Source organism: Leptinotarsa decemlineata, unplaced genomic scaffold (genome assembly GCF_025532065.1).
Source record: "Leptinotarsa decemlineata unplaced genomic scaffold, Ldec_3_MD MMD2_tig00078422_RagTag_RagTag, whole genome shotgun sequence".
In the NCBI taxonomy this organism is placed as follows: Eukaryota; Metazoa; Arthropoda; class Insecta; order Coleoptera; family Chrysomelidae; genus Leptinotarsa; species Leptinotarsa decemlineata.
Window position 1 is genome coordinate 6,497,292 of NW_027412747.1, and position 27,024 is coordinate 6,524,315.

General features: G+C 36.2%; 2 protein-coding genes across 3 annotated transcripts in view; both read right to left on the reverse strand.

Moving 5' to 3' along the window:
- The window catches only part of LOC111506332 (Adipokinetic hormone receptor), a 330,108-nt gene that overhangs the window by 126,510 nt on the left and 176,574 nt on the right, over nucleotides 1-27,024 (reverse strand). The window lies entirely within an intron of this gene.
- LOC141487281 (uncharacterized) lies at nucleotides 4,571-6,578 on the reverse strand. The gene is made up of 2 exons (XM_074186184.1): nucleotides 5,419-6,578; nucleotides 4,571-5,355 (listed from the first exon to the last, which is right to left on the reverse strand). The coding sequence occupies exons 1-2, from the start codon at nucleotides 5,568-5,570 to the stop codon at nucleotides 4,608-4,610; spliced, it is 900 nt and encodes a 299-aa protein (XP_074042285.1). The 5' UTR covers nucleotides 5,571-6,578; the 3' UTR covers nucleotides 4,571-4,607.

Below are 27,024 nucleotides of genomic sequence, written 5' to 3' on the forward strand. Positions count from 1 at the left end.
TAGACCTGCAAGACGTAATTTTCGTAGAAGAATAACTACCATCAAAGGTTTTGCAGATCTATGGCAAATAGATCTAGCTGAACTACAACCTTATGCAAAAAGTAATGAAGGATACCGATATATACTTGTAGTAATTGATTGTTACTCAAAATATCTATGGACTGTGCCAGTTAAAGATAAAACAGGTAGTACAATAACTAATGCAATGAAATATGTACTGAAGGAAGCCAAATTTTCCCCTAAACATATACAAAGCGATCAAGGGGAAGAATTTTTTAATAGAAGCTTCTCATCTCTCATGCGAGAATATAATATCAATCATTATTCAACATTCAGCACAAAGAAGGCAGCTATAGCAGAAAGAGTGATTCGTACAATAAAGGCATGGCTCTACAAGGAATTTTCGATGAGAGGTCACCACAAATGGCTTGATATTCTTCCAATTATAACTAGTAGATATAATAATAAAGTTCATCGTACAATAGGTATGGCACCCATCAATGTTGATTCAACAACAAAATTGAAATTCAAGGGTATCAATGGAATTGGAGGAAGACAAAGTAAACCCAAATTCCAATTGAATGATATTGTACGTATAAGTAAATACAAAAATATTTTTGAAAAGTTTTACACTGCGAATTTTACCACGGAGCTATTCAAGATTGTTAAAATTAATAAAACCATCCCAACGACTTATAATCTTGAAGATATTAATGAACAGCCGATTAGAGGATGTTTTTACGAAGAAGAGTTATTACGAACCGAGAATCCTGACGTATATCTGATTGAGAAGGTGATGAAGAGAAGAAAAAATAAAGTATATGTAAAGTGGTTAGGTCTTCCTAGCGAACAAAATTCTTGGATTGATGAATTAAATATGGTTTAAATGTATCTAATAGTGACTTTTATGAATAAAGTAATATTGAAGTTCATTATTGTTTTCATTTCAATTATAAGTATGTGAATTGAAAAATATTGCAGCGGTAAACATTGCCCCAGCCATTCGCAATGTTCTGTGTATACCAAACCAAATTAATTGTATACTCCATTCCCGCTTATATTTTTCAACTCACGATATTGAAAACACATTATCATTCCCAAAACTAATCGCCGTCACTTTGAAATGCAGTATCCAACTCTTTTTGCCAATTATCTCTCACTGATAATGCCGTCTCATAAAGCTTAGTCGACTCCTCAAGCTCAGCCTGAGCTTGCATTCTCGAACGTTGATGGAATTGCTTATAGTTGTTGCTCGTGCGTCAAACACCAACATTGAAAAAAATGGATTCTCCTATTGGGGTAGAGTTGACCAACCTTCTCACACAGGTCCCAAGTACTTCTACATGCATTGCATATATGATTCCAACAATTCATGGAATATGTATCACAACGCAAACAACGTTGCAGTGGAGCTGGAACGGCAGCACAGGTACCACAAATATTTCTACAGATACCTATATTGTTAAATATTATAGGTTCGGAACACTTCAGACACTGTAACTGTTGTTGGCGATAATCCGATATTGTTCGCTTCGGTGGATGAGAAGGAGGCGATAGTTGAATCCGCAACACGCAATCACTACACATACCAGTACATGGATTGATTGAATCCTTAGGTCTACTTATTTGACAAAAGTAGCACACAATAGCCCCTGGAATCATCATTGGGTAGACACACACTTTTGGTTTTTCATTCCACTCTTTTGGAAACGGCATTTTACTAATTCGATTAGAAATATTAAGAGATGACTTACAGAAACTCTGAATGCTCTCTCCTACACCTACGATCTCTATTTATACAAATCAACATCATGTGAAAGTATAGTGGGATAACTTCTCCTACTATTCCACTCTAAACGAGTCAAGTGGGAGACGCATCACCTCCTATATAAGTCGACTTGCAAACCTAGAGTTCATTCATTCACTCTCTACAACTGTGAGCAAACAACAACAAGATGAATTCTGCAAAAATAAATGCTGCATTAAATAGAATATCTGCTGTTGATGAAAACAATTGGATAGACGAATCAGATGATGAGGATGTCAATGTTCCGCTAGAGGAAGTGATAGTTGAAGCAGAAGATGTTGGAGTCGATGAAGATGAGATAGACGAAGTTGAAAACAAGGCCAACCAAAGCGACGAAGATGATGACGTGATGGAGTTTGAGAGGGTCATGGATGAAGAAGGATATGATGAAGGGATAGAAGCTGACACAACTGAAGGCGATGGTGCTTTGAGGATCGGTATGCGAACGCTCAATGTCAGTGAGACACTGGAAGATCCCTTGGATTTGTATTGTGCAATGGATGCATACGTATTGATCAGCACAATAGATGGAGAGAACAAAAAACTATGTTGGTGCTGCTTTCGGTTTTATTCGCATAGAAACAATAATGGAGGGTGGTATGCCCATGTCAACACCCACAACACTGTCTCAATTATGGAAATGGGACAGAATTGGTGTGAAGCTTGCGAGAGGCCACTAACAAACTTCACCCGAGTATCTACATGTATTATATGTAATAATGTCCAACCTGTGGCACAATAACCGTGGACCTACTGGTCAAAAAAAAAACAACAGCCCTTTTCAGGGCTACATTATTCACACAAACAGTAGTTAGTTGTATTAGTATTCATAGATTATATGACAAATGAATACTTTGACTAATAAAAGTCTAAGTTGGAAATTTGTTAGTCTTTGAATATCTATACATTATATGACAAATAATTTACTACTTTGACTGAAAAGTCGATATTTAGAATTTGATAGTCATTGAATATCTATGCATATGATGAGTACTACTTTAAATGAAAGTTGAAGTTGGCATTTTGTCAATCATTGTATGCATATAATGATGAATACTTTTACATACATACATTTTGTTTGAGACTATAATGTTAACAATGATATGAACCTGTTTCTGTTTGAAAGTATAATGATAGCTCTGAAAAGAGCTATTTTTTTTTATTGTTTCAGTCTTCAATTGTAGCCCTGAAAAGGGCTGTTTTTTTCTATTAATCCATGCAATGGTATGGACTAACGCTCCTCATCATCATCAGAAACAATGATGATTGTATCATCTTCTGTATCTGATGATATACTGATGATGTCATCCTCATAATCATCTGAATCAGACGATATACTAATGGCATCATCATTAGCATAATTATCTAGCTCGTTATCCTCTAGATCGTCTAACTCATTGACATCCATCTCTAACTCTGCCTCTACTTCCTCTTGCATACCTTCTTCCATACGTGCCGGGAAATCATCAGGTAGATCATAGATACGTTGCAGCATTTGTGCAAAATTTGTACTGAAATGATCGAACGTTGAATCTATTCCATGTACCTGGATGGGGCCTGTACTCGTCATAGAATACTCTGGTAAACTCATCGGTTCGGTGGTGGAATCAGCACTCGACATTGTGGAAGAATGATATAGAACTGGGATTGATGCTTTATTTATATTGGAAAAAAAGGAGGGGGTGAAGTGTAAATGTAGAACAATTCAGTGTTTGAAATTCGAAAGCAATAAGAATGACAATTTTCTTGAAATTCTAAGTGATTATTATTATGAGAAACTCTGAGTGATTATTATAAAAAAACTAATAAGGGAGAGGGAAAAAGACACTGCCCCAACCTCGCAGTGCCTCGTGTACACCAACCAAAAAGTGTGTACTCCGTGGAAGGAAAGGAATAGAAAGGATGGGAGAAACGAGGAAACGATTACATATCATCGTCTGAATTCAGGACTTCATCAATCAGGATAGGGGATGGTGGAGGACTATCATCGGACTCATTGTCAGCGTCACCATCATCATCGTCATCGCTGTCGTCGTCGTCTGTGTTTCCGGACTGTGTATCCCATTCGTAATCATTCCGCCAATCATAGGGATCTGGATAATTCCCATCAGACAGGTCCGCTTGATCGGTTCCAGTAACGTGAAGCACTTGTATCCGATCATCATAAATTATGTTATCATAATTCATCGAGTGAGGTGCCGTCGTGGAGGTAACGAAACCATGGATAGAAGCCCAGTAAGGATGTTGATGCGCTGGGTCACTGTACGGCTCAGTAGTTGAATCAGGTTCCATGTTGAAGGTGGCTGATCAACTGAATATTCCAACAGATAATTCCTACTTTTATACTTTTGAAAGGGAGTGGGGGAGGAGTGGGGAGGAGAGGGGATTAAGTGGGAATGAATTTCAAAAATGACATGAGCTATATTCCATGAAAGAGAAAATTGAAAATACTATATGAATTATATGAAATATACTTATTGATTTCATTATGAAACATATTTTCTTCCCAAGAGATTATTTACAATAGATTAGAGAACACAAAAATTGATGTGAGGTATTTGCATAGAAGAACTTGTAATTGAAATAAAAAAAAGGAGATAATAATAAGACGAAGTGAAGAAAAATGCTCCAACCATCGCATTGTTCAATGTGTACCAAAACAAAACAATGTATACCCTCAATTTCACTTCTTTTTTTTATTTTATTTTTATTTCCTAAAATTACAAACATAAACTTAAAACTATCTTAATTAAATATTCCTAACTAACCTAAAACTAATCTTACTACACTTACACTTAATCTAGGGGAAAGTTTTTATAAAAGTCACTAACTTTTTATAAGTCTCTATCGAAGAGGTATCTGCTTCACACTTTTTCTCCAGAGATGCATACTTCCGATCTAGTTCGGCCATTTCTTTTTCTACTTTCCTCCGTCGGATAACAATTTCAGCCATTTCGCGCTTCCTTTTAACCAACGCGGCCTCACTAGCTCGAGAAACATGTTCTGCTTCCTTACATCTCTGTAGAAAACTGTCCAACATTTCACTAACCTCTCCGATAGGCTGTCGCACTTGTGGCACTAACACTTCAGGATTCGTCACCGGTGTTGCCAGCATCGGCGAAAGTGGCACCACCGACGGAGTGAATACGATGGGAGCCTCCTCCGATGGGGACAATATGACTGGTGGCTCCTCCGGAGAAGGCGCCCTAGGTTGTTCCACTACTGCTGCGGGTGGTGTGGAGGGCCTTAAGCTGTTTGGAGCGGTCGACCAACTACCTGCATAAGGATTAGTCCTATTGCAAGTAGCTCGGTACTTAGAAATAGGACCAACCTTCGCTGCAGGTCGTTGGCAAACCTTCTTCACAGGCCTGACTTCCTCCTCCTCCTCGAATAAGTCAGGGCTAGCCGATCTGCACCTAACTCGCGAACGCGAAGTGGTTGCCTGGTCACCCGGCACCGCTCCAGAAGATGCTGCCTCCTCCTGGTCAGCGGACACCGGCAGAATAGACGCCACAGCATTATTCACCTCCTGTGTATTGGTTGCCATTCTGAAAAAGAAGAAATAATACAAAGTTAGTTGATATAAAAAATAACATTCTTAATTTACTTACTCAAATATCAAGTTGGTCGTTGGAAGGTACTGCCTTGTTGTGGAGTGAACTGCTCTCGATGAGATGACTTCTCGAACTGAATGTTGTGGAGTGCTCTCCGGAGGGTATCGACTTCGATGCGTGAGTGGTGGGAAAATGGTGGGAGCGCACATGCGCGTTGAGGGTAGGGGTGTACATGCGCAAATGTTGGGAGTCGGGGGGGCGGGGCTTCGGGGAGGGGAGGGGCGGGGCTTCGGAAAGGGGGCGGGGCTTCGAGAAGGGGCAAAAAACGCGCCCCGGATGCAAGTGGTGGATGTTGAGCGCCCCAGGCCGCGAAGCGGCCTGCTGAGCGATCGCTTCGCGATCGCCTATTAACCTAACGTAAGTATGCAGCTAACCTAACGTAACTGTTAACCTAACCTAACGAGGGAATACTAACCTAACACCTAACCTAACGTAACTATGCAGCTAACCTAACGTAACTATGCAGCTAACCTAACGTAACTATTAACCTAACCTAACGAGGGAATACATTCACCATGTTGGTTCCATTAATACATCATCAGTTGGTTTTGGTTTTGGTTGTATTATTCTATGATTTGGATTAATGTTCAGTCCTGGATATCCCAGTCCACCTGATGATGATGGCCTGACTTTATAGTTTCTCTCCAAAACTTCTTTATGGTTTTTCTCCAATACTTCAACTCTCTGTTCCAGTACATCATACTTTTTCATTGTAGTCCCTTTTATGTTTGACATAGCATCAAATTTTTTATTTGTAGACGCTGTTATGTCAGACATTTTTATGTCTACATCACTTGTAAGTTTGTCAAATTTACGAGTGAAAGTTATCCGAGCCTCTGCAATTTTATCGTCAAATGCTTGCCGGGCGTCCCGAGCAATATTGCCTATTGTGGATTGTATTGCAGCTTGTAGGGCTAGAAGTATAACCTCCTTTGTTCCGTTAATTTCCCCCTCAAGATATGATACAGTTACACAATCACTCTTGTCAATTGGTTCGCTTATATTTTTCATTATTTTTCTTTGCATGTCATAATGACCATCTTTTGTTAATTTAAAACCAATCCCGGGAGGACCTCGAATGACATTACCACCCAATTTTCTTTTTCTACCAAACTTATCGATTGTTTTAGACATTGTGCACTCTACGATGATTCTTTTCAAACTGATATTTCTTTCATTTACATTATGCTATATTGGTTAGGAAAATAGAAATGAAATAAATAATATTTTTATCATTTTTAATTCATCTAAGTAACTTGGTAAAAGTGATACATATACAATACATAATACAATAATCACAAATAATCACAAATAAGAATGTTCCGGTTTGAAGGAATAAGCAATAATACTTCGAATTATAATTCAGTTATTCATCTCTACAGTCAACAAATTGATTAGTTGGTCTAAGGCGCTCTCTTGAGAAAAAGAATGAACGATTTCAGACACCCAACGAATGTTATCATTAGTATCATTTCGATAAAATTCTATATCGCTATGACCCCATGGAAGAGTTCGAGTGGTATACGGAATGATGAATCTCTTGTCGTCATGATACGATAAAGCGACTTTATTTTTCAATTCAGTGTAAATATCATGCAATACGCTTCTGAACGAGTTCATCTTCCTGAATATCATACCTCCCTCTTCAATGATTTTTTCATAGTCTTCACATGTCAATTCATTCTTTATAACAGATCGTTTCACACCTTTGGCCTTCTTCAGTTCACCATCAACAGATTTCACGTAATACGCTTTAGCACCTGTACCGTAAAAGCTGATTATTGGATCATTTGGGAATTCATCTTTGAAATTACCCAGAACTGACTTTGTCACTGGAATATTGAATTGGTTACCTATTTTATAATCAGATGTATCGAACTTATTTATATTATTTTTAATAAATTCATAGAAATTGTCTGTATTTACTTTGAGAATAAGGGAGTCGGTATCAGTGTAGAGTAAGGACGCATCTTCTCCAAACTGTTGTTTGATACATCCATATAAAAAATCATACATAACTGTTTTAGATAATTCTAGAATGGAAAATCCTAAATATAGTGGTTTATCATAATGAACTTTTACTCTAGCCAATTGAATGGCAACAAAATTTTCTGTAAAAATAGAGCATTTTTTAAAATTTGGTCGCGATATGAGACAACTAGCACCTATAGTTCTTTTTATATTTTCCCAATGTGTAATGAGTCTAACATCAATTCTATTGTCTACGTTTTCCATTGTTTTTCCATAGAATGCATTATTCATTAGTTTGTAGAAATCTTTTTCAGATTTGTTATTAGACCTATTACGCATTTCAGTATTCAAATCTATATAAGGCTTCATCCAACATGATTGCTTAAACCTCAATACTCTATGTGTGTTCATCACTATCAAACCATGATTGACAGCTTGCTGTAAGTTTCTATAGTGAACAATATATTTTCTTTTGTCGTTTGAATTTGGAATTAATTTGGGAACTTTCGATTTTGCATATGGAGGTATCAAACGTTCAACTGAGAATGGTAAATCGGAATGTTTATCATGAAGTTCTTGGGGATAATGTATATCCACTTCCAATACATATCCATAAGGACTATCAATATCCACATTCATTATATCAAGATTGAGAATTTCATGAGGTGCTAACCATGAAAATTCACCTGTTGGTAATGGTTGCGACATGCTGTGACCATATAGATTTGTTGCATCCAAATATGAAATGAATGAAGATGGTTCATTTGGATTATAATCCGGTAAAAATGTATTGTTTGCTTTATGTTTCCTTTCACTACATTGACTTATTCCACCACGAATACCTTTTTGAAAGAAGTGAACCATATCAATATCAGTTAGTAATTCCAATTCAATATTAGTATATTTCAACATGGCATCCCACGATAATCCGGGTGCAGTGAAGTATTGTGCCGGATCCAATTTATATTTATCAACAGATATATTTCTAAAGTTTTCAAAAATGTCACATAATAGTAACACATCTGACTTTAAATATAAATCAGAGTATTCACCCAAATCCTGACATTCGAATAAATTCCAAACAAGTTGAGCTCTCCCATAATCATTATCTGATATATGTTCACAATTGAGTTTATCATAAAATTGATTTTTGGTTGGAAGTCTTGGATGATTCAGTTTTTCGATGTCATCAACAAAACTATAGGGAAATACACCTTTCTTTCTCATCAAATTGAAATTTTCAATTTGTGGGAAATGTTTACGCATCTCGATACACTGATCAGATGTTAAATTTGCACCTAAATTCTCCAAAGAACTAGGCATGAATCTGAAACTATCAATGAATCTCATTTTCAAATAATTCTTCTTCACCCTATCATCTTTATCCGTATAGGAGTGTGTGAAGAGATGTTTTGTGAAAGATATATATTTCTCATTAGTTTGTGGGATGACATCCACTTTATCTTTGTTTTTATACAATTCCTTTATGAATAAATGACAATCATATCCACTGAGATTGTGAAAAATTATAGGAATGAAATTTGGCAATTTAAAATTCAAATTACAAGATGAATGAGCAGCAGGGGACCTTTTTTTTCCTGTGAGGTGACAATGATCCCTCACTTTGACTTCGCCATCATTAAATTGTTTGGAACAAATGCCACAATTTGTGGCAGAAGCAAACTGTTCCTCTTCCTCAGGAGTTTGTACATCCATAGGAATAGGAAACCTGAGATGATTTTCATAAATATTTTTCAAATCATCTTCGATTTTGCTAACGAATTTCTGGGCTGCATCCACACCCCTATACGAAACAAATTTTGATAAATCACCATTGTATGAACATTTAATCAAATAAGCAAATGAATAAGGCTCATGTTTGAATGTCTTGATCGAATACGAGTATTCAGGATTTGGTTTAGTGGTTTGAATCGGCTTCAGTATTGATTCAAAATCGGCATACACTACAAATGGTACCTTCATTTGTTTCTCAAAGTTTTCAAAAGTTAGTATATTTTCAGGTACCGTTTTCCCATATTTATTGACTTTGAAATTGGTTGATGGTGTTGTAGTACTCAAGTGATTACAATCATTTATCTTATGACGTAATAGTAATTGTTCATTAGAAAAATATAATAAACAGCCATCACAAAAATATGTCTTATGTTCATGAGCCGATAATTGGCTTGAAACTAATCTTGAAAGATCTTTGATCCAACAATAATGATTATTACCGAAATCATCTGTGATAAGTAACAAATTGACATGTCTTCTAAGTCTTCTCTGAGAGTAACGTAATGGTCCAATTATTTCATACATTATTTTACCCTTCTCGAATTTACTTTCTAAACCATACACATTAACTGAAATATCATTCTTGTCTTCAAATTTCACAATATCTTTCAACTTTACCGGAAAATTCATACCTGTTACATCTATGACTGTACTGAAATGTGGATACGATGAAACTTCTGATGTTCTATCGATTGCAGGATGTAGTGCTGAAGTGATAGCCCATGCAAAACAATGCTGATCTTCATTACGGACATCAACCACGGCCTTCCTACGCTCGATACATTCAGGCAGCTTCACATATGAACATCCACTGAGCGGGCTGTATTTATTAATGTTCAACTCCAGAAACATGATTTTTTCACAAGTCCAACCTTAAATACAGAACAATATTACTAATCCATCCAATTAAAACTTGATAGAAATGTTTACCTGAATCACGTTCCTGGAATTCTGTAGTTTGAGCGATAATCCCATTTCGAAATCCATCAAATAAGGAATTCAAATCAGTAGATTGATCGACTGTTCTATTCTGTGAATTGAATGATTTGGTTTCCTTCAGGTCTTGTGTTTGTAGAATATAACTCCCAAATACTTCCATATTCACTTTGATGATTTTGTGAACCCTGATGGCCGATTCCAATAATTCTATAACTTTCTGCCTGATTTCATTAAAGAATATCATGTAATCGGTGGAAACAATGGAACTCTGCACCCTGTATGTCGCAATCCGACGTTTGAAGGCGCTCTTTATAATTTGAACACCATCACTGAATTGAACACATGTATTATTCTTATGTTGTAGAGTTCTATTGTGAGAATTCACTTGAGTCAATGGAATCATCACATTACAACAATTACATGTGTACATAGGTGCTGCAGCGTCATCTAATCTCACTCGTTTTACTGATGGACCTCCTTGGCAACTCTGGAGCTGATGACGACGAAGGTTGTCACTACGGGTAAAAGATTTACCACATTCACAAGAATACATTTTCTATGATATGTTCTCACTAACTCACTCGATGGAAACTGACATAACCAACACTCGCCCGCTTCTTAAATACCATAATCCACGTCGCCTGCGCATCTCCGTAGAGAGTGAGGGTAGGTAAGGACACATCGATGCATCCACTAGAGATGCCTGACGTCACAGCCAAGCCCATCTCCCAATTTGATGCGATAACAGTTGCCGGCACGAGCAAGAAGTGGTCGTTGCGCTCTCGGAGAGGGCAGACGTTTGCACAGTCCTCGCCCGCCTGCGTGTCACCATCAATAGCGAGGGTAGGGTGATGCGTTACGTCACATCATTCACTGCTTCGAGAGCGATACGAACAAGCAATTGTCGTTGCGCTCTCGGAGAGGACAGACGTTAGCACAGTCCTCGCCCGCCTGCGTGTCACCATTGATGGCGAGTCTGGGGCGTTACGTCACATCCTTCACTACATCGAGGGAGGTGAGAGCAGACCGATGAATACGCATTACTCTGCCACACGTCGTGGAGTGAACATGTCGCTCTCTAGCCGTTGAACGGTTATTGCTGTGACGTCACTCCACTACTAACTTGGTGCCCTCACACCGATGGAGCATTCATTACTTGGAGGATCTTCGAAGTATGCAGACGTATGTTTGTACATAGACAAACAAGCACATGATGAAACCCTGTACCGTGCATTCTCTTACACACACACACACACACACACACACACATACACACACAAAATCTCATATGAAAAAAAAATCTGAACGATCCATGCACCAGACACTTCAAGGTCACAACGCCTTGACTTCACTGCACAACAAGAAAAGGAAATAACACGTCATATTGGTGGGGAGAGAATTAGAACCGGGAAAAAATTTCTGAACGATCCATACACCACACCCTTTAAGGTCACATCACATTGACTTCACCAAACAACAACCAATAAAAAAGCAATTAATACGTCATAGTGGTGGGGGGAGGCTTAGAACCGGCTCAAATCTCCTACTGTGCTATCTGTTGTTGAAGGCATTTCACTATTCTGTTAGGTACCGCAAGACATCTGATCGAATGCAAGAGAGCTTACGCGAAGTTATATTATATGCTAAATGCCTTGCGTTTATCGATTCAGGCCATAGAGGTTACGCTTATACTGTACGTATTCTGCATTACACATTCATCGATACGTATGTTCTCTTTCCATTCAGCAACTCCCCTACTCAATTCTCTCTGCTATATATCTGTTCAAATACTTGGCAACTGGATGAGCATTTATGTGTATAAGATGATCGTAAGCAGCTTATAACACAAAATGTTTTCAATCTGTAAATCTTAAAAATCGAGAAATTTTAGTTTTGGTGTGGAGAACAGTCCACCTCTGGAGAAATCAAACAGAGATCGGATCATCTTCATTCAACCATGAGTTGACAACTTATTATTATAATATTATTCATAATTTTTCAGTATTATCATCACTATGCATTATCATCATTATAATCATTATTATTATCATTAATGTTACTATTCATTATCATTATCAAGAAAACAAAATTTCCCAAATAAAAAATTACATATTTTCATCAGCTCACAGGAAATGGTCTCGAGATGTCGATACAATATGTCTTACTAAATATTTGAAGTATATCAATAATGTACATATAACATCCTAAAATCAACATAGATGTTTCATAAGATATCAGTATAATGAATTTTCTGCATTTTTAAAATAATGACTCTCCACAAAACTTTGAAATAACGTTATTTTGTTTTACTACTTACGGCCATTTTCCAATATATACTTTGTATTTGTTTGTAATCATATGGGAATGAAATGTTCACAAAAACGGTTTGAAGCTTTGATAACTTCTTATCATTATATGTGAGCGCTTTTGATAGCAGACTTTTCTATCATCATGACTTTCTATTCAAACTGAACGTTTCATCTGATTGTTTGTTTTTTATACGGCTAGATCGCCATAGCGAATTTGTTATTATTGTTGATGGTTTATCATTTAGGGCTTGGGCAGGTATTTGTCCTCTCCTTTCACCTGAATGTCCCATTAGATTTGTCTATACTTGGGTTACATCAGGTAATATCCTTTGTGTTGGCGTTTCTCTAGGTTCATTTTTCTGGGAATGTGTATTGTTTTGTGGAGTATATTGGATGTTAGGTCTTGTTGTGCATTGATTTGTATATTTTGGTTTTCCCTTGATATTCATACGGTTTCCTTTATTGACTTACTTTATGTGTTTAATGTTTTCTGGTGGGGGAAAGTAATGTTGTTTTCTATGGCGAATGTTGCGAGGTTTGATTTATATGTTATTGGGTACTGCATGCTTTTTTGTGGTCTTCGTACCATTGGATCAGTTTTTTCTTGGTTTGGCCGATATAGAATTTGTTGCAATCCGAGAATTGTATGCTGTACAATCCGTCTAGGTTTTTGTCTTTTCCTTTTTCATGGCTGTTTATTTTTTTCTCGTTTTCGTATTTGGCTTGTAAGTGATTTTGATGTTCAAGGGTTTGTTGTTATTTGATAATTTTTTGGTTTGGTGATCTTTGTGTTGTTCCACCTATCAGAGTAGAATTGAACAAAAAATACAGAACAAGGATCAAACAACTGCAACAGATAAAACCACACAAAGATGAAATGCATTCACATTCCTAGGTCATAACAAATGTATTCGAACCGTTAAAAATCAACATTACTTACAAGCAGAACACGAAAATAACACAAAAAATAAACAGCTATGAGAAAGACGATAACCTAAACGGAGTGTACAGCACACGATGCTCGAACTGCAACAAATTCCATATCGGTTAAACCAAGAAAAAACTAATTCAAACCATACATAAATCTAATAACAGATAAATAAAACCTCGCAACACATGCCATACAAAACAACCACATAAATTTTCCCCACCACAGAACATGAAACTCGTAAAACAAGTCAATAAATGAGATAGTATATCTGGGAAAACCTAAACATACATAAATTTAAAAGTCATAATTCACTTATCGAGGAACAAATACAAATCAAAACACAACAAAACGTAACAGTCAATATACGCCACGAAACAATAAATATTCCTGGAAACAATGAACTTATAGAAACACCAACACAAAGGATATTATCTGATGTAACCGCATGCACAGGCAAATTTAATGATCCTTTCGGATGAAAGCTCCAAATGATGAAACATCAACAATAATAACAAATTCACTAAGGCGATATAACCGTATAAAAAACAAACAAGAAGATAAAACGTTTAGTTTGAGTATAAACATGAAGATGATAGCACAGTCTGCTATCGAAAGCGCGCTCTTATGATAATTATAAGTTATTTGAGCTTCAAATCCTTTTTGTGGACAAGTATTGATATTAAAACAATGAAAATGCATCAATCAATATATATATATATATATATATATATATATATATACAAATATGAAAGTTATTGAGTGTCTTGATATAGAAACAGAAGTTAATATCGGACATAGCACTCATGAAAGTGGCAAACCATAGACACGTGTTTCGGGCTTTTGGCCCATCATCAGTATGGTGCAGCCAAGTGTAAGGATGGGCAACACTTGGTTACCAAAAGATAGAAATACAAATGCACGGAGCCACCAACAGGAGCCAACCGCACATTTGTGGTTTCAGATGATAGATCTCGTGTTGTATTTCTATCTTTTGGTAACCAAGTGTTGCCCATCCTTACACTTGGCTGCACCATACTGATGATGGGCCAAAAGCCCGAAACACGTGTCTATGGTTTGCCACTTTCATGAGTGCTATGTCCGATATTAACTTCTGTTTCTATATCAAGACACTCAATAACTTTCATATTTGTATAATTTCCTGGACCCGGATGTCACGCAGGTAGCTGTAACTGCCTCCGTGGTGATTTTGATAGTTTTTTTGTGAACACGAGATCTATCATCTGAAACCACAAATGTGCGGTTGGCTCCTGTTGGTGGCTCCGTGCATTTGTATTTCTATCTTTTGGTAACCAAGTGTTGCCCATCCTTACACTTGGCTGCACCATACTGATGATGTGCCAAAAGCCCGAAACACGTGTCTATGGTTTGCCACTTTCATTAGTGCTATGTCCGATATTAACTTCTGTTTATATATATATATATATATATATATATATATATATATATATATATATATATATATATATATATATATATATATATATATATATATATATAGCTATATATTTATTTATTCATATAAGAGATAGAGTTCAGGTCCGATTATTTGTGTGTCCATGCCACTAATCCACCCATACCTATCAATTTTTGATGAAATTGATTATTGGTATTCTTGTATCTCAGTTTTGTAATATGTTGACGCATGGACTTCTTGTAGCCATATTCTAAGTCTTGTTCCATATGGAACATCGACCAATGAATTTTCTTTCATTAATCCATCAGAAAATACGGACCGAGAACACGTTTCCGATAATTTCACCCAATCGATCGTTTATGGTTACATTAATGAACTCACTCTCGTATGTATGATAATGTGATCAGAAACACATTGTCCTCTACTACTTGGAAAAATCTTTCAAAAACATTTCATACAAATGCAAGTGTTAATTGAAAGTTTTACGATAATAAGGTGAATAATATTATGCATATACGTTTTTGTTTTGAATCCATGGATCATTTATTTGAAAGGTGGTTGACAATGTTTCATAGCAAATTTCATCAGCTCGGACTTCCATTGTCTAATATGATATAAAATGAGACTATAAATCCCTGATCTCATATCCTGGAAATAAATCCTGGTTCCGGGTCAGGGATTTCGAATCATTTTATATCATATTAGACTATGGAAGTACGAGTTAATGAAAGTTTCGCATGGATCATTCTCAAAATGTATTATCGTTCACCTTTGATGTGTTACATGAAATAAATTATAAAACCGTCGGAGTAGGTATGACTTTGGCCCTATTTGAAAGCAGATCATTCAGAGATCACGTCAAATATATTCCTGAACGACGCAGAATATTACGTATGTTATGCCAATTCACAGTTCCGTTTTATGAAATGTCGCTCTATCAGAAAATGAGAAAATCGAAAAAAGCATTTTTAAGCCTCATTTGCAAAATTGCACACGTTTCTCTAAATCTCTCTCTCTCTCCCTCTCTCTGAACTCTTGTAACGATTGCATATGAAAAGGATAAAATTTACTTGCTTCCATAATTCGATACACCGTTTGGAATAATCCTATTTCTCTGCTCAAAACACGGGTACTTCAATGGCATGATCTGTCTTACCTTGTTTTCAAAGCATGGAATACCTTTTCATCTAGTTGTCTTTTTTGTGATAACTTCTGTTTCTATGTAAGCCTAGTTTCCGTAACTTTCCCCTAATAAACCATTTGCATAATATCGTTCAACACATCATTTATGATGATGATAAATTCAATCTGCATTTCAAGGAAACTCTAACTGACAAATTTTGAGATTCATTTTCTGCATGGATGACTGGACTTTTGAGTCCAGTCATACATGATGATACCGGTGAAAACTACCAAAATTGAATGAAAAATTGCATCGTACAGTGAGTAAACGCTAAAATAAACATTATTGTCTACCCAGTAAATACTTTTTCTGTATAGATGCGTCTATTCTTCCCGGTAAATATTTTTCCTGTATATGCTGACTTGAGTTTCGTTTTGAAAATGATGGACAGCATCATAATGACGTTCCCGTAATACTTTTTTGGGTTGATAGTCTGGAACACCGAAGGAAGGTTGGGGATTTGTCCCTCTTCTATAGTTACTTTCACGGGAAGTGTTCAAGTGACTTGGCACATTTGATTCCACCAAGAGCGGTACATATCAGAAATAGGCAACGGACTCTGGCTGATCATCGTTTTGAGGTTAAACTCAGAACACCCCCAACTTCACTGATTGAGAACTCTTTCATTTAGAGATCTGCGTTTTCGTGGAATGAACTTAATGAGAAAGTTTTTCTGAATGGATTTAATCTTCAGCGATTCTTATCCAATGTGAATCGCTGCTTTCGTACAGGAACCGCTCTTAGAGCGCCTTAAGGATATTTCTGCAATGCTTGTGTTTTGTCCCAAAAAAATTCCCCAATTTTGTTGGGAATAAACGTAAATAACCTGCATGCGTCTCGGTAAAAAGGAACAAAATTTGATGGTGATGTGACTATGGTGATAAGCATTATATTATCATAAAAAATATGCATGAAAATAAATCATTACACAACTCACGACTTGTCTATTTCTCATATAATTACATTATATGTATATGTAACCCTACAGATCAACTGATCTATGGAAATTATCTTAGGGCTTCTCTATTTCACATATAATCACACTATATGTATAAGTAACCCTGCAGAGCGACTAATCCATGAAAATCATCTGTGCAGGAACTATCCTGTAAGTTCAACAATCAATAGTTCAAGTTTTTTTATATAGATGTTTTTATGAAAAGAATGCTCGAAGAGCTATGGATTGTTTTATGTATCAGAATTGGAAAATGAATGTGAAAGCTGAAATACCTGTCTTTAGTTTCTAGGAATGATATCACCCTCAAATTGGGGAAGAATACATTTCAAGTGGCGACAATATTATTCAAAGTGTTAGTAGTTAACTTAAGTTATTGTTTCCATATTGCTGAAATTTTGGAGGAATCAAAATGTCTGTAAAACAATTAGTCGGTCATATCCAGGAATTTGATTCAATATTTTCTGACTGGTCGGTGTATAAAAAACGTTTTGGCAATTATTTCACTGTAAATATCATTCACGATGAAAGTAGGAAACGAACAATACTGTTGGTTTCATTAAATGAGTTTGCCTATAAATTACTGAGTAAGATATATATATCAAAAGAACCGGAAACAGTGAAATGTGGGGATATGACTCCCTTGACCAAACGGAAAAAATCAACGTTTCTCAACAAAGAAAAAAATTTGGATTCAAGAAAAATAACGAATGGAAGTCAGAGCTCCGCATCGTTATGGTTTCGAGTGAAATTATAATGTTACTTTGATATTTCTCTTTTGTTTTTCATTTCAATTTCAAGGAAAGGATGTTAGATCAACCCAGATATGCCTGAATTATTTTTTTTTGTTTTTTTTTTAACATTACTGCTTTAATGTTAACAATTTACCTTCCTTGAGTCAAGAAAAACACATTTCGTTAATTTTTTAGTATTTACAATCTGTCTTTTGGGGTGTCCTTAAAAAAGGACAATCGGCATATAGGTAGTAGTGTTATATAAGAAACCTAAATACTAGTTCTAAGGTAACTGATTAGCAAACTAATTTTCAGATCTATGATAGCTCACAAAACACTCCATATGCAAAGCCACGTCACATTTTTCACATCTTTTCTGAACTTTTTTGTGACATACACGACATCGAGTCTGTTTGGGTTGGGATACAAGAAAGTGATCTTGGTTATCTAATCTTGATTCTACGTTCTCCAACGCGAAAGGTCTTCCCCTTTTTTTCGCACATCGATTGATTTCCAAGAGCGACAAAGTAATTTGTCGTCTAGTCGATAGATTGTCAAGTGAACCTCCTTGTAGTCTATGGAGTTCTGTTCGCAAATGTCTAGACCATACGCAATTAGACAAAAATACCATTTTTTACTTCTTACTGACGTTCTGTAAAGGCTTACATTCTGGTCGCAACGATCTACTCCTCCCATGAACTTATTATAAATATATAACGGGTGTGGCTGATCTACAGTGATCCTTTTCTTATCTTTGTGGGAAAACCGTGATACTTGGTGTAATGGCTCTACCGATAAAGTATTGGAAGCAACATCTACTGCATTGTTATCATGCCATTTGACAATACCTACTTTGTTCTGGGTAGATCTAAAATCGTATTCTCCTCTCTTCTTTTTCTTTATTTCATTTTTTGATAATATTGGACACTTTGATATCCTGTTTTCCCGGATAGTTCCTGTAGTTCTTACATTGCCCTTTTGCACTTGACCCAAGAGTGGGACCGTTGTAAAAAAAATATCAAAAAATATATAGTAGGGAAAACTTCCAAGCAACTTGAGTATGTCTGCATATTCTAGAATAACGGATGGACTAAACCAAATGATTTGTATCGTTCTTTTAGCTTTATTTTGGCTCCTTGATAAGGCTCAATCCACACACAGTAGCCGCTACTTGTGGCACCCATCCAAACCTTGTAACCATAGCGAATTGGTTTATTCTTGATGAATTGCTTACATCCATGTTTCCCAAAATAGGGAACCATGGATTCATCCACACTATGAGTCTCAGAATAAGGCGCGAATCTTTAGAAATTTTGACTCAGTCTATCAAAAAATGGCCTAACTTTGGCATACCTGTCATTTATATCCAAATTGTCATTATCGCAGCAATGAAGATTTGACATGATAAACTCAAACCTATCTCTAGCTGATGCATTTGCTACTACTTCGTTCCTTGTATCGCCACTTTTTTCCCAAAACATACGCCTCCTTGGAAAAGGCACATATCCACTTAGAAACAATACTTCAAAAAATGCTTTCATTTCAGAGTGTGTTATATTTCCGGGTTTATTTTTCTTTGCAGCATATATATTGCTATAGGTTACAAACATATTTATGATATCTTCATCAAACATTTGAAAAAATAGTTCCGTTGGAGAAAAAATTGCATTTGCCTTTTGCATTGGTTGCCACTCTATTGCAGATGGTTGCAGATCCTTTTTTTCCCATACATATTTTTAACTAGAAGATGTTTCTAAAAGGCTGAGCGGGATGTTGTCTTCTTCATCCCATAAGTCTGCATTTTCTTCCTTTTCCTCATTTTGAACCAATTCAGCTTCCGCTCTAAGTTGGGTAACAAGTAAGTTACTTACAGTCATAAAGTCCTCATCCCCCGAATCTTCATCTGTTAAATCATTGCAACAGTTGGTAGGTGGCATAAGGGCAATTTGTATGTCATTTCTATTGGATGTATCGTCTTCCTCCAAGCTTTCTAGTAACTCGTGTAGCGTCAAACCGCTGAAACCAAAAATTCATGAAGTCCTTAGACACCAGTGCCGCCCTTCACGGGATAGCACAACAACACACGCGCAATTCTAATAACTTATAAACCTTCAATCACATCTTCTGCGATGCAATACCAAGCGCCATCTCATTTAAACAACCGAAACTATAAAAATAAAATGATTGTAGGTGGCTGTAACAGGTGTCCTTATTTAAGGACAATCGGTATATCTGGGTTGAGAATTTATGTTATTATTATTCCCTATATATATATATATATATATATATAGGTTTCCAAATTAGTTGATGTGTCTTTTAGAATTAAATCAAGTTCATTACTAAGAAGATTTTGATAAGAGTATAAGAATATTAAGATTTTAAAAAGTCAGTAGACTTTATTTGATGATGAGATTATATTCATCCCGTATTTGAAAAAGCAATTCTTTTTATTGCCTCAGAAGAAGAAAAACTGCACTTACTCTCGGTGAAAAACTGCAACCTAAAAACATAATATTTTTGGTTTCGTATCTTAAATGAAAGGATATGTATTTACCTCGCCAGTGAAACACATGTTGACACATTTTAATAACATGGACACATAACAATAAATGAAGAAACAATCATAGCCTGTAGACTAGTTTTATCATTATATTGTCTATTCTAATCGAATGTCTGCCCCACGATGTCGTAAAAAGTAAACTGAAAGAAATTGGTATAGATATACTTTGTCACATTACTTTCCTAAAAGTTGGAATTACTAATTCCGAGTACAGGCATGTACTCAGTTTTCAAAGGGAAACATTTCTTCTTCCATCCCCAAATCTATCGTTTTTGAGCACGATAATACGTCTTACCGTATTTTTCTATCCAATGACAACCTCAACTGTTTCAAATGCAAAAAAATAGACACATTGCAGCCACTTGTCTCAAAGGCAATCCACAGCAAGACAACGACAGAAAACAGCAACTTCGCTCCGGAACAAATAACAATATCTACAGAAGACATCTCAAAAAATTCAGAAAGAAGTAACTCACCAACAGCTTTAGAAAGCTTTTCGAAAATAATTCCTAAGTATTGTAAGAAATTATACTGAAGATATCAATGGTTCGCTTGGTTTGCTGTTGAAGATATATCCTTCAATCACGGACCGTGGAATCAAATCAAGAGTCACTTAGATAAAAAAAAAATTGAACAATAAAATACATAACTGAAAATCAGCTCCAACATATCAGTATCAGATAAAGCGAATGTTCGCTAGAGACTTCTTGATTTAGCTTTCGAAAGTATCTCGAATGTTCGTAATCATACGTTAAAAGGTAAGACCTTGTTACTCCTTAGTTTCTACTTTTGAGAGTTGTCGTTCATAGTGGGGCGACAGCTGGTTAACGGAAAAACAGATTTCAACAGATTAACAAATTATTCGACATTCATATAGCAATGGAATATCAATCTGGATTTGAAAGAATTGGAAGTGTACCGAGACATCAAAAAGGTGTGGAGAGTCGAAAAAAGTGACAGGTTGAGTAAAGCGAGCCACGTGACTGGGTCGTCTGTCTCGTTGAGGAATAGGCCTGGTCGGCTGTTTGAATTATTTATGTCCACAGAAAATTCAAATCTCCCCCCACGATGTTCTGAGATGCAGTAGCATGTGCTCTGATTAGCTGGTGAGCTGCGTGACAGTTTGAGGATGCAACTTGACAATTTTAGGACGCTACCTGACAATTTGAGGACGCTACGTGACAATTTGATACACTCCGATTGGTTCACCGCTGGGTGACAGGACACCACGTGACAATTTGGTGTACTCTGGTTGACTGGGTGATCTGTCTGCCATGTATGGCGAGCTGAGAGGCAACATGGCTGGTGTGATGACGTCACAGTCTGCCTGAATAAAGGCTACTCCTACAATTATTTATTTACAAGAAAACCGATTTCAGTAATTATCACATCTATTCTCTAAAAAATTGTTATCCCTTGCACAAAACCAGATAAATAGGCTACAAAGCAAGTGGTGGTGTTTACATTCACTGCACAGAATCTATAGAAGCAAACGAGATCCCTTTTCTGACTGAAATAGAGGCAACAACACCAGCAGAAGGAAAAAGATCTGAATCTAGCTGGCATGTTTTCTATTCGATTTGATGTATACTGATATATATTGTATCTTTATGTACCGCCATTAATAACCTTATGTGGTTGATGCGGATTGAAATCTAAATTAAAAAGTACCGGAATATGCTGTAAATAGGTAGTGAATATCTTTATACAATTATTTCGTCAAGTTATCAGGAAGATAAAACAGTTTTATCTTCCTCTTGAAGATGATCACTTGGTGATCGAAACACGTGTCGAGGTGTAAAAATAACGATTTGGTGTTGGGAAAAAACTCCAGTAATATTCATTACTTCACCAAAGGTTCCAAACAGTACATCAAAAATTGTCACTGAATAGAAACATCTATATCATTTGGTGGTTTCATCGTATCCTACAAAGATATGCTTCACTCATTTCTGAGCCCACTTATTCCTAATGTCTTCAGGGATATGGACCATGGCCGTACTTCCATACAGTGGTAGATGACTTATATCTGGTTTCTTGCCAAACCACAGTCCGTAGGGAGTTTTCAAAATTCCTGAAGATGCTGAGCGGTTTCTGATATAGCAAGCTGTTTTGAATGCTTACGCCCATTACAATTCACTAAGGCCTTCATCGAATATAAGGCATTTTGCCTTAGGGTTCGATTTAGTTTCTCCGCCATGTCATTTTGCTGTGATATGAATGATACCAACATTTTTAAGATACCTGCTGAATTTTATGCTGCTATATTCACTACCATTATTGCTTCTAAAGATTTTTATCTTCAGGTTTTTCTGAATTTCGACCATATTTTTAAATTCTTCAAACTTCTCAAATGTCTCAGCAAATGTCTTTAGGAAGCATATGAAGCTTGCCCTTTATAACTTATTTCATCTACTAATTTGTCTGTTTCCTCAAGGAAATCATTGTTCAGATGTCCTAAGCGCCAATGCCAAATTTCATTATTCACAGTGTGAAAACATTCAGTTTATAAACAAACATTGACATTCGGGCTAGCTGCAGCTAGTAGGACATTTTGTGGGTTGTAAATCTGGCATCCATGTTTACTGAAGCATACTCTATTGCCGTTTTTAATTATATTTGGCAAACAGACGAAAGGTTAGTTGTCGAGCCGGGGACATACTGAACTCCTTTCAATAAAATACCATGCCTTTTATCTGTGAGTGTATTCATTTCAATGTCACCTGCACATTCCACATTTATTTTTGATTTATTGACCACTAAAATCTCTTGCGAATCTGGTTTTCTTGTGTTGACTAGCCACTGTTTGCTGGCAGTCAAATGAGCACTGGCTCCACTGTCAACATACCAATATGTGTCTTTGAAATTGTCTGTGGTAAACATAGCACGAAATCCACTTTGGGATTTATTATTATTAGGGTATTTGGACATATAGAGACCATTCCTTTTGCATTTGTAGTAAATAAAGTTGTTGAGGTCTTTGTTGGTAAGAACACAACGGGTTGAACTTAAATTCGAATGACCCCCAGCTTCATAGTTCGATGTTGATGATCACCAGCTGATTTCCCTCGGAAATTCACCCTACTACCGCAATCTCTAGAATTTTGAAAACTTGTTTCAGGATGTCGATTGGCTGCAAACGCACCGCTGATGCCGCCATCTGTTCGCATGTCCAACAACTGTATCTTGATGGTATCTGTAGTAATGTTGATTCCCGAATGTTCGACGGCTATGATCATTGGTAGGTACGTATCTCTCAGGAAGCCCCGCCGACAAGAGTGACTTCACCCATTCTTCATCGATATTGAAACCAGTCCGGCTCAATTTCTGGGATGTTTCGACAATTTGATTTATGTAGCTTTCTATGATATCGTGATTTTCCAATCTTGACATTATCAGTGTTCGTAGAAGACCTATTTTACTCATGCATCCACTGTCATCGTACAGGTTTTTCAGACTCATCTAAACATCCTTGGCCGTTTCTGCATCTTTCACGTGCGGAAACAAAGATGGGTCGATTATAAGGATCAGCTTAGCTTTTGCCTTTTGGATAGTTTTCGTATCGGTCTCTTTGCCCTCGATGCATTCATTCAAGCCTTCGAGAATAAGTACACTTCGATAGCAAACGAAGAATCATTATAGTTCTCACGGCCTATAAGCTTCTGCAAACTCGTTGGGTAATTAACGGCCATCTTGCTTTTGTGAGGAAGAGGAACTAAACGCGACTTGTCAAACTCTTTTTCTTTCACTTTTAGAAGTTTCAAATAAGTTACACACAAAACTTCGCAGTTTGGAGCGAACTGGTCCCATAACCTGTTATTTTGAATAGCAAGACTATTACAGATGCTGAAGGTAAAAAAACGCCGTTGTCGCTATGAAAGCTTCCACTCAGTTATTGGTAATACAAAAACACAAATGCACGGCAGTGTTGCCAACTAACATAGATGTCGCCACAAATATCGCAAGAGAATTTTTGGTATTTCCAAAATAATTCATATCTTCAAGAGAAAATTTAACAGTATTCTTTATCGTATTGTTCAGAATGATCATTTTTCTAGAGCAATAATCTTAAATATTGGCAATTGCTCTGTTAACTTTTGACAATAAACTTTCACAATCCGTAGAACTAAGTGGAATTCATTACCAAAGAGAAGGAAACAACACTACCCTGGGGAATCCCTGCTGTAACTTCATAGATTTCAGATTCTAGCGAAACTTTGCGTACGGTTGAATTTAGTTTCACCTAACTCAGACTACGGGCATAAATACCTAAATCATAAAGTTTTTTCAGACGAAGCTAATAACTAATGGAATCAAGGATCAAAATTGGAAAGAACATAATTGATTACTGATGACGTGACGTCTTTTGTTGATAAATCAACCTGAAAACTACATTGCAACTAGAAACTATCACATTTTTTCGCAACAACATTGCAGTACCTTGTAGTTAGAAATTAGGTGTTCAATATTATTTTTGGAATCGGTACACTTATTGAATGTTCTTTTATCTTCAAGAATTTGATTGCAAAGAGATCGTTTGCATCCATGGTTCATGAATCTGAAATTGGTAGTTTTTAATGTCTGATAAAGAAATAATTTGATTATGACATTTAAAATATCTTCAAGTGCAGAGAAATTAATCGTCACAGTTTTTTACTCAAATAAATTGATTTCCAGCTCTCGATTGCCAACAATATTTTGAAGTAGTGCATATTTTGTTCACTCATAGAAAAGTGGGTCACAAGGCAACAAGATATTATGGAATGCATGATTTGAGAATTCATTGTGAGTGTCAACTCAATAAATTGGACAGAATCGACCGTTGAATTGCTATTTTACTGAATTAAAATGTATTCGTTAATGTACCTACTGCTTCAAACCATATAGAGAGAGTAAAGAAGAGATCTTGTATTATCGTCTGAAGAATTTTCATGAGAATCGAAATTGAAATTTTCTCATACAACGATGAATGCTTGCAAATGTTTTTCAAAAAAACAAACTGAAAAAATACACTCATTTCAGATATACGTAAATATACGACTATAAGAAGTGGTAGGCCTATAAAACAGTTAACCAGAAGATTACTATCACGAGCGCTTACTCCAGTAGCCGTAAAGTTGAAACGTTTTTCAACTTCACCCGTGTAAGTGCAAACTCTCCTGAACTCATAATGATTTTCAACAAACAAAAAAATCCTCCACACTCTCCTGGTCCAGAAAATCATACTGATGTCAAGAATATCGTGTGTCTTAGTATAGATCCAAAAAATGATTTCATCTGACACAGCACTCAAAGAAAGACAAATTGAGAAGCCCTTAAATTATGTAGAACATAAAAAAATTCATGAGAAAACAATTTTTTTGAATCCGACGGATGAACAGGAAACAAAAAATGTTATATCTGAACTGAAAAATAAAAAGGCTCCGGGAATCGACGGTTTAAAGGCAGAAACATTAAAACTCATAGCAGACTATATAAAAAAACCATTAAATATTATAATTAATAAATCTCTGGAAACAGGTGAATTTCCCTCTGCTTTTAAGCTGTCGGTCTACAAGATGTTACTGCGAAATATCAATGTCATTTTGAAGCTCTTAGTCAAACTGTTATCTGTAGTCAAATTATTTCGATTCGAGAGGGTCCTTGAATGTAAAAACTTGCTGAGTTAGGAATTTCGATATCTGATAATGAAGACGTTCCAATTGAAATTTTGATAGGCGCAGATATTGCAGGGAAACTATTCACTGGAAACCAACATATCTTAAAAAATGGTTTAGTTGCAATGGAAACGAAACTTGGTTGGACTCTGATGGGTAAAATATTTAGTGAATTGTCTGATGTGCCTGAATCTTCATCGTTGATAGCTGCTTCTTTGTTATGTCCGAACGATATATCTAGTTTAAGGAATCTAGATATTTCAGGTATTGCAGATCTTAATGAAAATAAACAATATGAGACCGATATATTGAGAAAATTTTCCGAAACTATTCTATAAATGATGAGGGTCGTTATGTGGATGGATAGGCATCCACCACTACCAAATAATTTTCACTCTGCAAAACGACGACTAGATACTCTCATGAAAAAATTGGAAAACGATGGATGTTATAACGATTATGATGCGGTGTTCAAAGAACGGCTTCAAGAAAAGATTATAGAAAAGGTTTCTATTATAGAATATAATTCTGCATCCGCTACTACCAAATAATTTTCACTCTTTGCACAACGACGACTAGATACTCTCATGAAAAAATTGAAAAACGATGGATGTTATAACGATTACGATGCGGTGTTCAAAGAATGGCTTCAAGAAAAGATTATAGAAAATGTTTCTATTGTAGAATATGATTCTGGTAGTTATTTTTTGCCACATCGTCATGTAATGAAATTGAACAGCTCGTCAACAAAATTACGTCCTGTTTTTGATGGGTCTGCCAAAGAAAAAAAATCATCCTTCTTCAAATCGCTGTTTCGAAATAGAAGTGAGTTTGATTGAATTGATTTCATCAATATTGATTGGTTTCAGACATGAAAATACCTAGATGTATATCTATATCTGCTGCTACTAGGAAAAGCTTGCATATGTTTTGCGATGCAAGTAAAGAGGCATATGCCTCTGTTATTTTTCTCAGAACTGAATCATCACACGATAATAATTTACGGTTGGTTCAAGCTAAAAACAAAGTAGCACCAATAAAAAATATAACGATTCCCAAACTTGAGTTGTTGGGGGCCACCATTGGTGTTAGATTGTTGAATTCTGTTTTGGATTTTATAGTTGATAAAATGAAC

Excerpts from the sequence above, each read along its gene's own strand:
- LOC141487281 (XM_074186184.1), bottom strand. The coding sequence starts at position 5,570 with ATGTGCGCTCCCACCATTTTCCCACCACTCACGCATCGAAGTCGATAC. Across the intron at positions 5,356-5,418 it reads ACGACCAACTTGATATTTGA|AATGGCAACCAATACACAGG; the intron begins GTAAGTAAATTA and ends CTTCTTTTTCAG.